At 40.9% G+C, this 12,500-nt stretch overlaps 2 protein-coding genes across 4 annotated transcripts in view; one reads left to right on the top strand and one right to left on the bottom strand.

Annotated features, from left to right (window-relative positions):
- Nucleotides 1-7,929, top strand: part of LOC125037355 (NADPH oxidase 4-like) — a 52,240-nt gene extending 44,311 nt beyond the window's left edge. For all 3 annotated transcript variants that reach the window (XM_047630459.1, XM_047630460.1, XM_047630461.1), the window contains 5 exons: nucleotides 1-182; nucleotides 413-532; nucleotides 4,382-4,565; nucleotides 5,284-5,384; nucleotides 5,509-7,929. The exon at nucleotides 1-182 is cut by the window's left edge and continues 492 nt beyond it. In XM_047630459.1, the coding sequence (XP_047486415.1) occupies nucleotides 1-182; nucleotides 413-532; nucleotides 4,382-4,565; nucleotides 5,284-5,384; nucleotides 5,509-5,542 (621 nt within the window). In that variant the 3' untranslated portion in view covers nucleotides 5,543-7,929. The remainder of the gene's footprint in view (nucleotides 183-412; nucleotides 533-4,381; nucleotides 4,566-5,283; nucleotides 5,385-5,508) is intronic.
- A 144-nt stretch (nucleotides 7,930-8,073) lies between these two features.
- LOC125037356 (60S ribosomal protein L5-A-like) overlaps nucleotides 8,074-12,500 on the bottom strand; it is a 6,202-nt gene continuing 1,775 nt past the window's right edge. Inside the window, exons 3-7 of the mRNA XM_047630462.1 lie at nucleotides 12,329-12,500; nucleotides 11,591-11,793; nucleotides 8,546-8,723; nucleotides 8,338-8,412; nucleotides 8,074-8,232 (exon numbers count right to left, since the gene is read on the bottom strand). The exon at nucleotides 12,329-12,500 is cut by the window's right edge and continues 3 nt beyond it. Coding sequence (XP_047486418.1) covers nucleotides 8,095-8,232; nucleotides 8,338-8,412; nucleotides 8,546-8,723; nucleotides 11,591-11,793; nucleotides 12,329-12,500 — 766 coding nt within the window. The 3' untranslated portion in view covers nucleotides 8,074-8,094. The remainder of the gene's footprint in view (nucleotides 8,233-8,337; nucleotides 8,413-8,545; nucleotides 8,724-11,590; nucleotides 11,794-12,328) is intronic.

The raw sequence follows: 12,500 nt of genomic DNA on the forward strand, positions 1-12,500 counted from the left end.
TCGCAGAGTAATGTTGGTAATCGTATCGATAATAATGAGTTAGAAAGTATATTTTTGAATTCTAATATAAAAACGCCAATTCACTTGCATAAACAAGTACAGAAAATACAAAATGGAAACGAGGATTCACATCAGACCATAGAGCACCACACTGTCCACATGCCTCCAGACACCTGTGTAAGGTAAGTCCGTCATTTTACTAAAGAAATTAAACCTAGACACAAGTTTTTTTGTTATACCAGATTCTTGGTTTCAGTTACTGTTGGAGTTGTATATTACTGGAATCATGTGCTATTTATAATCAATGCATTACACTTGTTATTCATATTTAAAAAGAGAAAAAATTTTCTTGTATGTGAATGAATCATAAATACCTATATAATTTATATGAAACTTTCTGTGACAACCACAGGCTATATGTGGATGGTCCCTTTAGTTCTCCAAGTGAAGATATGATTCGATATCCGGTGGTAGTTGGTATCGCTGGAGGAGTCGGCATCACACCCTTGGCTGCTACACTTACCCATATACTGTAAGCATTTATCCATAGGTGATTAGGTGATTGCGTATATTTTTATATGTTTTCCCACCCCCAATTCCATGCCCGTTGTTATCGTGGGAGGGGGAGGGCAAGGAGACGGGAGCTTAGGCTCAATGTTGGGACCCCATTCATTCCCCTTCTCTTCTCCAACCCATTCTTCTGTCCACTTCCTAAGTTGTAAGAGCCGTGCTGACAGGATGAAAGGCTGGCCAGGGGCACGGTATTCCCTTGGTTAATGACAAGCCCTTACTCCTTATGGGGATCCTAAGGGGTAGACCGTTTCTTTTCCCCACTCATTTCCCCCCCAATCCTTTGCCCGTTGTTGTCGTGGGGGGGCTTAGGAGACGAAGACTGAGACCTAATGATGGGGAACTCCTCAACCTTGGGACTCAGCCGTCGACTCAACTAATTTTGCATAGTCTTTTTTCCCACTCATACTTTTCGTTTCAGTTTCTTCATCAATCCCTTCTACTATCCACCTCCTAAGGTGTGAGAGCCGTGCTGAAAGGATGAAAGGCTGACTTTATGTCAGTCCTGAACGGCCTGAGGGAACCATGGGCACGGTATTCCCCTGCCATACCTGGCCCTTACCCCTCAAGGGGACCCTGAGGGGTGGACTATTTTTTTCCCCAACATACTCCAGGCTTATCATGGCCAATAATGAAGACGTAACCCCACTCTTAGGGGCAATGAGGCTTTCCCCTTTATCAAATAGCCCCAATCCCAGCTCTCCTTTGACCACGGCTCCAAACACTGCAACAACTCCCCCATCATCAATGCATACTAGTACAGTATCAACCCTAATCAACAACCAACCCCCAGGAGACATTTCTACTCTCCCAACATGCTCAACTTCAACACCTTTACTCCCACAACCTTCTTCATCAACCACCCCATCTCCCCTTATTACTACCTTACAACCTCATTGCCCACCTCCCCATAACACTACTCCCCTCAACACTACTCCCATCAACACTACTCCCTCCTCCACACGTCCCCGCACTTCTACTACCCCCACCTCTACAAGAATCCTAAATACTCTATTTAGCCCAGCCAAATGGGACCGATTTTTCGTGATCTCTCCCACAGCTCCCTACTCTCAAAACACCCTCCTCTTCCAACCTCCTCCTCCAAAAACAAGTAGGCAAAGTCTCTTTCCGTAGCCGACCCGACCACTCCCGTCTCGTCACAGTAACAACTGAAAACGAAGCTATAGCATTAACAAAACTAACTGATCTATGTGGTAATCCCGTCCCTACAGAACCTCATCCAACCCTCAATACTTGCACCGGAACTGTCTCTATCTCCCCAACAGATTGCCCAATCTATGACAAAGAATGGTCAGATTGTGGAGAGGACTTACTCGCTTGTCTCACAGACTATGATGCAACATATGTACTATGCTACTCCATTCCTCCCAGAGGAAATCGTAAGAAATCCATCAACATTGCCAAAATTACTTTCCGTAAACATGACCTTCCCTTTAATGTTTACATAGGTGGGGAATCCCTACCTGTCCGACCATACCAACCTCCTCCTCGTCAGTGCCAAAATTGTTGGCGTTTAGGACACCCAGCCTAACACTCATTTCACAGCCAGATGCCCGCTATGTGCCCAACCTGGCCATACTCGATCAAACTGCTTTGCACAATCACGCACATGTGCAAACTGTGGCGGCCCCCATAATGTATTTTATAGAGGCTGCCCCACCTACAAATTTGAGTCTGAGGTAGCAACTCTCAGATTCAGACTTGGACTCACTCTACGTGAAGCCAGACAGGAAGCACGTCGACGAGGCTTTTCTCTTACTCCCTACTCCAGTAATGTCGCTCACTCTGCCAATCCCCCTACCTCCCAAGCTCCTACGCCCTATCCTAAACCCAACCCCCCTCCATCTAACTTCCCCTCTTCTACCTCCTACCTTCCCCAGTCAAATTATTTTGCCATCCTAAACCCAGACACTCCAATCTCTACCCAATCAAATTCTTGTCATCCTAAATCCAGACACCCCAATCTCTACTACAGCCCCAACACCTTCCCCTCTCCCTCTCCGCACTACCCGCAGCAGACAGAATAAACGTTCCACCCCCTCTTCCCCTACCTCACGATCACCTCCACCTTCCTTTGCCCCTATTTTTCAGACACCAGACTTCTCTTCCCCTCCTCACAAGAAAACCTTTATCTCACAAAACTCCCCAACCAACTTCACTACAGAAACTCTTGAAGATATCCAGAACTACATAATCGAGTCCCAAACTAATACTCATCCACCTTCAAATTCTACAACTCCCACTCCCTCCACACTCAAACTGACTCCCGATATCCATCCTCCTCCTACTCATATTCTCCCTACACCCAATCCTCCTACCCCATCCCAACAAAACCCATTCCCCCTGACTCCAGCCCCACCTATATTAACCCTCCCACTATCCCCTCTATCCCTTCCACTCCCTCCTGGATACACACGTGAAACCCTCATGTCACAAGTACCCTCTTCCCCAGACCCTCTACCTCCCGACACCCCTCCTGATACAACACCACCTCCCCAACCTCATTCTTTATCCCACCCTCTAGCACCTTCCCCTTCAAATTCTCCAACACGCACTGCAATCTTTGCCAGTAAATCAACGAAAGTATAACTATCTTTCATTGGAACATTCGCGGTTTCCGAATGTTCCTCTTTCAGTCCCACATATTCTATTGTCATGCCCACGTCCTCCCTACATAGACATCCCAACTTATCAGACATCCTTACAGAATCTCACACTTTCTGCTTTGACAACCTGTTTTCCTTCCTCAAACACATATATATCCTTCATTTGATCTAACCCCTTTACATTACCTCATCCGACCCTAATCCATTCACTCACCAATTCCTTAACCCAGCTTTAACAACTAATCACTAACCCAACCATCCTTTACTAACATTAACTATAGTGCTATAAGACCTTAGATGTCTAGCACATTTATTTTGCTTTTAACCATTAACCATTTCCCCACTCATTTCAGGCTCACCAATGGCCAATAATGAAGATTTTGTCAAATATCAACTAGCCTGTCTGAAATGAACTTCTCTGGTTTCCCGACCCCTGCCTCTCCTTTAATCACGGCTCCGACCACTGATACTTATACTCACTAATCTATGCTTGCTGACAACTTGATTCATTCTGAATCATTCACCCGGGTCATTGTTCAACCCTCAGAATACATCCCATCAACCCTCAGAAACCATTCTCCCCCTTCTCTTGGTCCCCAGACCATTTATCACTCTTGTTCCTTCCTGGATGCTCACGCAACCGTGTTCTTCCTGATACTTCACCACCTTCCCTTAGTCCTTGTCTCTTTCCTCGGGTTCGTCTCCTACTTCTCTGACACCCATTTCTACCCTTATAACCCGTCCGTTACTTCACAATTATTCCTCTTCCAGTCCCACACCATCCCAAACATCCTTACGGAATACTTTGAAAACTTGTTCTCCTTCCTAAACCGCATAGTTACCCTCCATTTGATCTAATCGCCCATTTACTAATCACTTCCTAACCCCATCTGCCCCCCTCTTTACCCTTTTCACTACCTTAGTATCCTATAGTGCTGTCCGACCTTTGTTCTAAGCATTAACTCATTGCCACAATCCTTTACCATAGCGCTATATGACCTATGGCGCCTAGCGCCATAAGTCATTCAATAAGGTCATATACCTTTAACCATTATATCTCTCATAATATTCTAACATCAAGCTAAAAAAAATGATTACTGTCATGAAATTATATCAGACACATTGATAAAATGAAAATCTTTTAGCCTCATTCAATAAACCGGAAGTTTCTTTTCGTTTCACAGACATCACCCAGCCTCATGGCCGAAGAGAGTGCACATGATCTGGGTCATGAGAGATGCTCGGCTCATCTTGACCATGGCTCATCTGCTTTCGAGTCTGTTGCATCAGTGCTGGCAGGACTGTACTGAAGACCGACTTGAGTTTTGCCTCCACGTTACCACACCGATTTCCCACGAGGAGCTGCAGGTTAGAGTGGATCATGTTCTTGTGAAGTGAGGATTTGAAGGGGCATGATCTGTGATGTCACGTATAAGTTTAAATTTTACTGTTTTTTTTTTTTTTTTTTTAGTTATCTATGATTTTTATTGGATAAATAACTTTTAGTATTTGCTAAACTATCTTTTCAGCGTTTGACATAGCATTACATTAATTAAATTTCAGAACACAGACCCAGCCCTCTATCTTTTTAAAAGTAACATTTCATACAGTTTTCTCAAAATCGTAGTATAGGTTTTAACATCACTAACACATTAAGTGTTGAGTGGCTGCATTAAGTTTGTCACACGACGTTCATTCTTTCTTCATGGACAAATGCAGGTGATTATGATGGTTAATGGCCAAAACAGATGAATGTGCTAGATATCAAGGTCAAATAGCACTTTGACGAAAAGGGTTAGGTATGAGTTAATTTAGGTAAAGTTAGAGGTTGAACAGTATTAGAAGGTAGTATGGTAATGAAAAGAGTAGAGAGTGGTTGGTTGAGTATCTCGATTTGAGAAGTTTGGCATCTCCCCATAGCTAGAACGGAATTTCAATTGTTCCTAGCGTTATGACAGCACTTGTTTCAGAATAAAAACTTTCCTAAGCGTATTGCTGTTTCTGTGTAGCTGTGAAGTATTGGAGAATTGACGTATTACTCCTTAGTATACTATTATACTCATTATTAATGGTTTGTTACTTTCAGAAATTATTTGGCAATCACCATCCCACCCTGATCCCAAGAATAAAACAGGGGCGACCTCAGTGGAAGAACCTGTTTCATCAATACAGCCAAGCTTATAAGAAGTAAGATATCCAAGCTCACCTTCAGTTTTGTTTCGGAACAGTCATGAATATTGAGTAATGATCACGTCCATTCGGTATCATGCAATATGCTCCTGGTGATGTTCTTACTTTTAACTTCCAACAGAACCAAAGTCGGCGTGTTTGCCTGCGGACCCTAAAAAACTGTGCCAAGAGGTAAAGCGACGGTGTCTTCGGTCCGTAACACAAGGAGCTCCATTCGCCTACCATCAGGAATCTTTCTCTTGAATAATAAATATAATACTGTGTATCCTAGCTGACAATGGTTAATAGTTCAATTTAATAAATGCGCTAGACATCAAAGATCATATAGCACTATAGGAAAGTATTGTGACGAAAAGGATAAAAATTATGACAATGGGTTAGATGCTAAAGGTCGTAAAGCACTAGAAGGATAGTGTGGTGGCGTAGGCGGGAATTGGAGGGTGTAAGTGAAGGGCAATTAGTTATGGAGGATATCTATGCATCTGAGGAAGAATAAGTTGTCAAAGGAAGAAGTGTGAGATTCTGTAAGGATGCTCACAGGGTAAGGATTAGCAGAAGGAAGGAAGGGAGAGGGGGGGGGGGAGGTTTAAAGAATAGTCTCAGGAGAAAGATTATGACAGAAATGAGTCGTATGTATAACCAGGAGGAAGCGGTAAAGTAAAGGATAAAAGAGGAGGGGGTTGTTTAATTGTCAATTATTACAAAGCAAAATAAGTGGGCTAGACATCAAAGGTCATAAAGCACTATAGAAAGGTGTAGTGAAAAGGGCAAAGAGGGGGATTAGTTGATTAAATGTGCTTCACGTCAAAAGTCGTACAGCAGTTCAGGATAGTATCACATAGAAAGGGACAAAGAGGGGCGAGGGTGGAGAGTGGTAGAGATTGGGGTGTCTGGATTTAGAATGGCAAAGAAACAATTGGGAAAGAAAGGGGTGGGGGGGATAAGTGGAAAGGATGGAGGAACAAATACAGGCAGTCCCTATAAAATACTTATGGAACACAAACCCCTGCAGTCACCCACGTGTGACATTTGACTGATCACGACCAGGTTGGGCACATGGACATAGGGCTGTGGAGTGGTAGGGTTTGCCAGGGTTGCTTAGACACCAAAACTTGAAGACGTTTCCGGTACAATTATTAAGAGAGGTATGAGGCTGGGCAGGAATGGGTTTGCCAGTGAAGTCAGTCATGGTTGATGATGCTTTAGCTTGGGATTATCATAACTGACAAGGAGGAAACGATCTGGGGGGCTGCAGAGGGATTAAAAATTACCGATCCCATTTGGCTGGGCTAAACAGAGTTGTATAGGTAGGGGTAGTAGGACAGGGCCTTGTGGAAGAGGATCTGGGGTTAGTCGAGTAAAATTAGTACAGCAGTTTAGAATAGCATGGTACTAAAGGGATAAAGAGGGGCGAGGGCAGAGAGGGCAAGTAAATGGGAGAAGATAGGGATTATCAAAATAGGGGGCAATGAGATCAAAGAGCAGTTTCAGCAGAAATGTTAGGAGGGAAGGGGTATGGTTGAAAAAGGTAAACTGCATTAAGTAGGAGGTGGATCAAAGTGTGATGGAGATATAAGTGCAGGAAGGGAGTTTACAGGGCATCTGTTCTGATGGAATGGAATTGAGCAATGCTGATAATACTAGAGGAAAAGTTTTTAGTATCATATGTGCAACTTTCATTTACATTTGTTAGAAATATTTACTTAAGGTTAAAATAGTGTGGTCAGGTAATCCATTGTTTTCCACATTTGTTAACCTACAGCAATGCATCTTATATAGATTTTATATACATTGTTGGAGATACCAGTGTTGTAATTACTTAAGGTAAAGCTCAAATATCAAATGCTAGATTACAAGAACTTTGTAATATATTACAATCATTAATATTAACATGAATTCATCTAATTGTAAATTACTCATTTTACATTCAACATTATTATTTAATCGCATATCTTGTCATTCATATGTAGTCTGTAAATAAACAAGTATTATTTCTTTACCATCTCAAACTTAGTTTCCCTGTCCAATTCAGACCAATTACAATCAGCACCAGAGTGTATCATAGTATTTTAAAGTCTAATATATACCGAGTAAAGCCAAACATTCGTCCATAAAAAAAAAAAAAAAAAAAGTACATGAGAAAAGAAAAAGAAAAGACCTACACAGTGAATCAAAAGCAGAACCAAAGGGAAGAGTTGAACATTATTGGTGCCCTATTTAGCAAGGAGTATGCTTTTGCTGATTTGCCCTAATAGCCAAGCAATATCCCTACGGTGTCGTTGCCGATTGTTCAAAATCACCTGGCACTGTCCCATAGCATAACCATTTATCATGTATCATTTGTGTTACCACCACCAGAAAATGAAGTATTCAAGAGCAAGAGAAATTATGATTACATCACATAAACATGGTTTACATGTTCAATATGCCATTTCAAATTATAAATGTCAGTTGTACCTTCAGTGAAGTTCTGCTAGTTAATTCCAGATGGAAGCAGACTGAACACCTGTTTGATTCTTTAATGAAATTGGAATTATGTAGGAGAGTGAAAAATTAAGTATGATACATGATCATCCTCACAAACTGTAGAAAAATACTGAAGACAAAAGGTTAAAAAGAAACTAAGTTCCTGTTAACCATTTCATTGAAAATACATAATTAGTTTTAAGGTTAATAAAACCATACATTCAACCAGCAAAGAGGGCATTTAATGTTTATGTTTAAGCTGATCGAGAGAGGCTTCTCCCCTTTCGATCTTGGCCAACCAGGCAGCCTTCTTCTCAGCAACAGAAGCCTTGCGTTGCTTGTAGGTCAACCTCTTGGCGTTCCACCTCTTCTTGGTAACCTGAAAAAGAACAAAAGGTATAAAGATCTCCCTCAATTTTTCACATGCTGCAGTGGAGTACAGGATAAGAATAAATCAATCATGAAGAAAATTAACAACACTTGCCTCTTTCGTCTTCTTGGGCAGAGAAGAGGGATCGGCACGGATGTTGGCATGGGCCTTCTTGTACAGCTCTTCAACCTGTGGAAGTAAAAAATGCATTAAGACATGTGTAATAATGCTGGGGGAGGGGGGACAAAAAGAAATGAGTGTACACTATACACACACACACACACACACATACATGTATATAAAGCAAACAATTCCCCTTTACCTCATCAGAAGTGATGCCCAACTTGACGTAGCGAGAGAACTGCCTCTTGTAGGCATCCTCATCCTCTTCCATAAGGTCCTTCATGTACCTGGCAATGTGAGTTCCCATGATGTGGTCGCGGAGGACTGAGGCATTGAATTCCTTGCTCTCCTTGTCATATCCTGGGAATCTCTTCTCACTATGGAAGCAAAAACAGGATAAATATATAGTATTAATGCTCATGGTAAACATTTCAGTGCTCCGCTCAACATACATTTGCATAATGTCAATGTTCTGATATGTAGGTGCATAATACCGTGAAAAGGATGCACTGCCAATATATACTATTGCAAGGTTTATGCATTGTGTTTGATTTAATGTACACACTTCTATTTTAAACATTTTATATATTGGGAATATTCCATTACAAAGTAAACAGTAAAAAAATCTATACATAATATGGGTATTCACCACTATTTATTTTGTCTGTACCATTAACCCATTTGTCCAAGGCCTATGTGCTGTCCACAGTATGTTTCAGTTAATATTGTTGCACATATAGCTCCACATGTGCTCAGCCACCAAAAAATCAACTATTTTTGCCACCAGATTTAATAGCATCCAGCAAAGTGATTTAGTGTTTCCTTTGAAAGCAAACAAAGTTCACTTTAAACTAACTACAGGCAATACAGTCCAGTAAAATGAAGATAGATGTTGATTTTTACACTTATAATGACTATTTTAAATTAACAATATCAGTTTTACCAAATGTAGAATACTGGTTTCCTACTTCATCCAATCCTCACTGCCCACTTCCTGAACATACTACAGATAAATGCGAGTAACATGAATTTAATGCGATTAACTCCCAAGAACTGCAAACCTTCCAACTATTATACATTTCATAGTCGTAACACAAATACAAAGGAGGCAGATGTGTGGAAAGTTAACCCAATGCTGCTAAGAAAATGTAGTGTTCACTGTAGTATAGTTTTGTGAAATTTGTGAACATAGTGATCAAGGAGTCAATTAGACCTCTGCAAGCCTAGCACCCCAAAGCAAACATGTTCTTTATCTTGGTAGGCACAGCAAATTCAAGCTGATATTTGGGAGCACAAGTGAACTTGCATTGCAAGTGCCACTTTCCACACTTTCTTTCAAAATGAGTGCAAATTTCTTGCACCTACAAGTGAAATTACTTGTCCTTTACAAGAACATCTTCATTTTACTTTGACTTTGACTTAGTACATACAGACCATTAAGATTAACCACAATCAGTATGTTTTAAACACTAATAGCAATACAAGAAAGCATTTCTGAAAATCAAGAAAAATGGTAAAAAGAAGATAGTACCAGTAATCAAATCAAAGGTGATTACATACTCATAGTCCTATCTATATGTAAAGATAAGAAACTAAACTCAAAAGTGGTGGTATTGACATGTTTGTATATGCCATCCCCAGCAGAAACCGGTTAAAGCTTTTCCAGCTACCCATTGAAATGGCAATGTAAACAGATTGCCTATGACTTTGTTAAATAAATATTTATTATAAAATAAATATAGGTTTACACATACTTGAAAGTAACTATAACTAATAAATTTGATAAACTAAAGGGTAACTGACATGTGATACGGTGTGTATGTGTCTCATAACACCTTTCAAAGGGGAGGCATGGAGTTCTGTCACCACATACAAGTGTTCGTTTGTGCCCAGCCTACAAGCCACACGCTCATCAGTGTTCACTAATGTCCATATTTTAAGCCACATGATGGCAGTGAAGCATGGGTTTGGGGGGAGAAGAGAGAGAGAGAGAGAAGAGAGAGAGAGAGAGAGAGAGAGAGAGAGAGAAAGAAGAAAGAGAGAGAAGAGGAGAGAGAAGAGAGAGGAAAGAGAGAGAAGAGAGAGAGAGAGAGAAGAGAGAGAGAGAGAGAGAGAGAGAGAGAGAGAGAGGAGAGAGAGAAAAAAAACATGACTAGCAAGCCAGAGATGGACTTACTAGGTGAGCGAGGGGATGGGAGGTAATACTGTAACTGTGGCTGAAGAACAATGTGCCAAAAAGTACCAGATACATTAGTGGACTCTACATACACCTCATTCACAATGAAAAAACTTGCGGGGATAAACCTGCCAGTTTGTGACAGACTTTCTGTGACCCAAACAGGGGTACAATTTCTTACAATTAGCAATGAAGGTAGTAAACAAGTCCTTTAGGTACTGATCCCTCAGTGATGACATTTGAAATCTCTCGGTGTCAGACTGGTGATTTCTGGCAATCGTTCAGCCACTGGGACTACACAATAGTGCAAAATGATACCGCTCAAATAAAATCCATTTGTAATTTATGCATTTGCTTAGTAAGGAGTCAATACAGCTAATGCATTCAATCTTTGCGTTTCTAGTAAAAAATGCAACCTGAGGACACTACCATTGGTTGTAGGTACCATAAATATGGAAAATAACCCCACACAGGCATCTGATCATTCTGTTCACTTTTTAGCAAAGATAATGTGCTCAAATCAATGAATGCCAAAATTGTATTGGTTTACCATGACCAACAGACTTTTTTTTACAGATTTTAAAGAGAACCATTTCATCTGGGGTAACTAATATTTCTTCTTTACATAAAAATGGGTTTATTCCTATCAACCGAGGACAATTAAAATGGTTAATCTTATGTGTGTTTACATACATATCAACTTTCTCAAAAATGAAAACCACCCAGCACCCAGATTCAGCAATGAAATAACAGATAACTAACTTTGGAATGTATTCAAATCTGAAGGTCATGTTTACAGTAAGTTAATGGAAGTTAAAAAATCAGCGCATGGAGCAACCGTCCAATAGAGTTCATCAAACTAAAGAATATTTCTTATGTAATTCAGGGAAAAAATGTAACCTCTGTATGGTCTTGCCCCAAGTCTAAAAATAGTTATCTAAAACCATTATTTTTCTATGATCAACAGAGTGGAGTAAGGTAGGCTTTATTCAGGACAGTCCCCTCAGTGCACTTGAAGTTATGCATTACACATACTAAACATTGGAGATTTCTCATGGAAGCCCTTACCTGTGGGGGATCTCAATGCCACCATCAACGGCACCCTTCATGACACCAAAGATCCTGGCACCAGTGGTGGTGTGAGCCAAACCAGTGTCGAGATGAGCACGGAAGGCACCTGGTCCATCGTCAACATGTTCTACAGAGTACATTTCACCATCGACTTCAGTTTGTCCTTCATAGACTGTGTCCAAGTTGAATTTCTTCAGAATCTATGGGAGAATAGTAACAAGTTAGTTATTAATATACCACATGCTAATTACAAATGATCAATACCACAAAACTAACATGATACTAAGCAACTTTTGAGGAGCAGCAGCAGCTATAACTTCTTCCACAAATCAAGTTCTCCTGTGAAAGATTATACACATTTGATGGTCTTTGTCAGAGTACTGAGTAGACCTCACTGTATTTAGCTCTGTAGGCACATATTTGTTAACATAATAAGTAATGTGGCTTAGTATTGACTTTCTACTTTATTTATTCCTTCATCTTTTGTATTTTTCATTACCGTAATTTCTTTCATACAATCCTATCCTCAAGATTCTGGCAGGAATTCCCAAAACAGCAGCAGGGAGAAAATATCCATGGAAACAATTACCGAGCTAATATCCCAAGGCAAGTTTTAAAAATCCCAATTGGTTGGTTCTCAATCTGGCTGTCACCACACCCTAAAAGTGCCAAAGTTTTTGACCAGCTGTACATCCCTTGACTAAGTGCATGTACACCAACACACAAAACACTTACCCTCCTGGCAAGGAGGAGTCCAGTGCAGTAGCACGATGCGTAGTTGGTCAGCCCAACCTTGATGCCGTAGCGAGGGAGTTCATGAGCGTAAGCAGCAGCAACAATCACATCTCCCTCAATCCTGGCATATGCTACCTGGGCAATCACATCCCTGTTGGTGATGCGCACCACA

This window comes from Penaeus chinensis, chromosome 23 (assembly GCF_019202785.1).
Source record: "Penaeus chinensis breed Huanghai No. 1 chromosome 23, ASM1920278v2, whole genome shotgun sequence".
In the NCBI taxonomy this organism is placed as follows: Eukaryota; Metazoa; Arthropoda; class Malacostraca; order Decapoda; family Penaeidae; genus Penaeus; species Penaeus chinensis.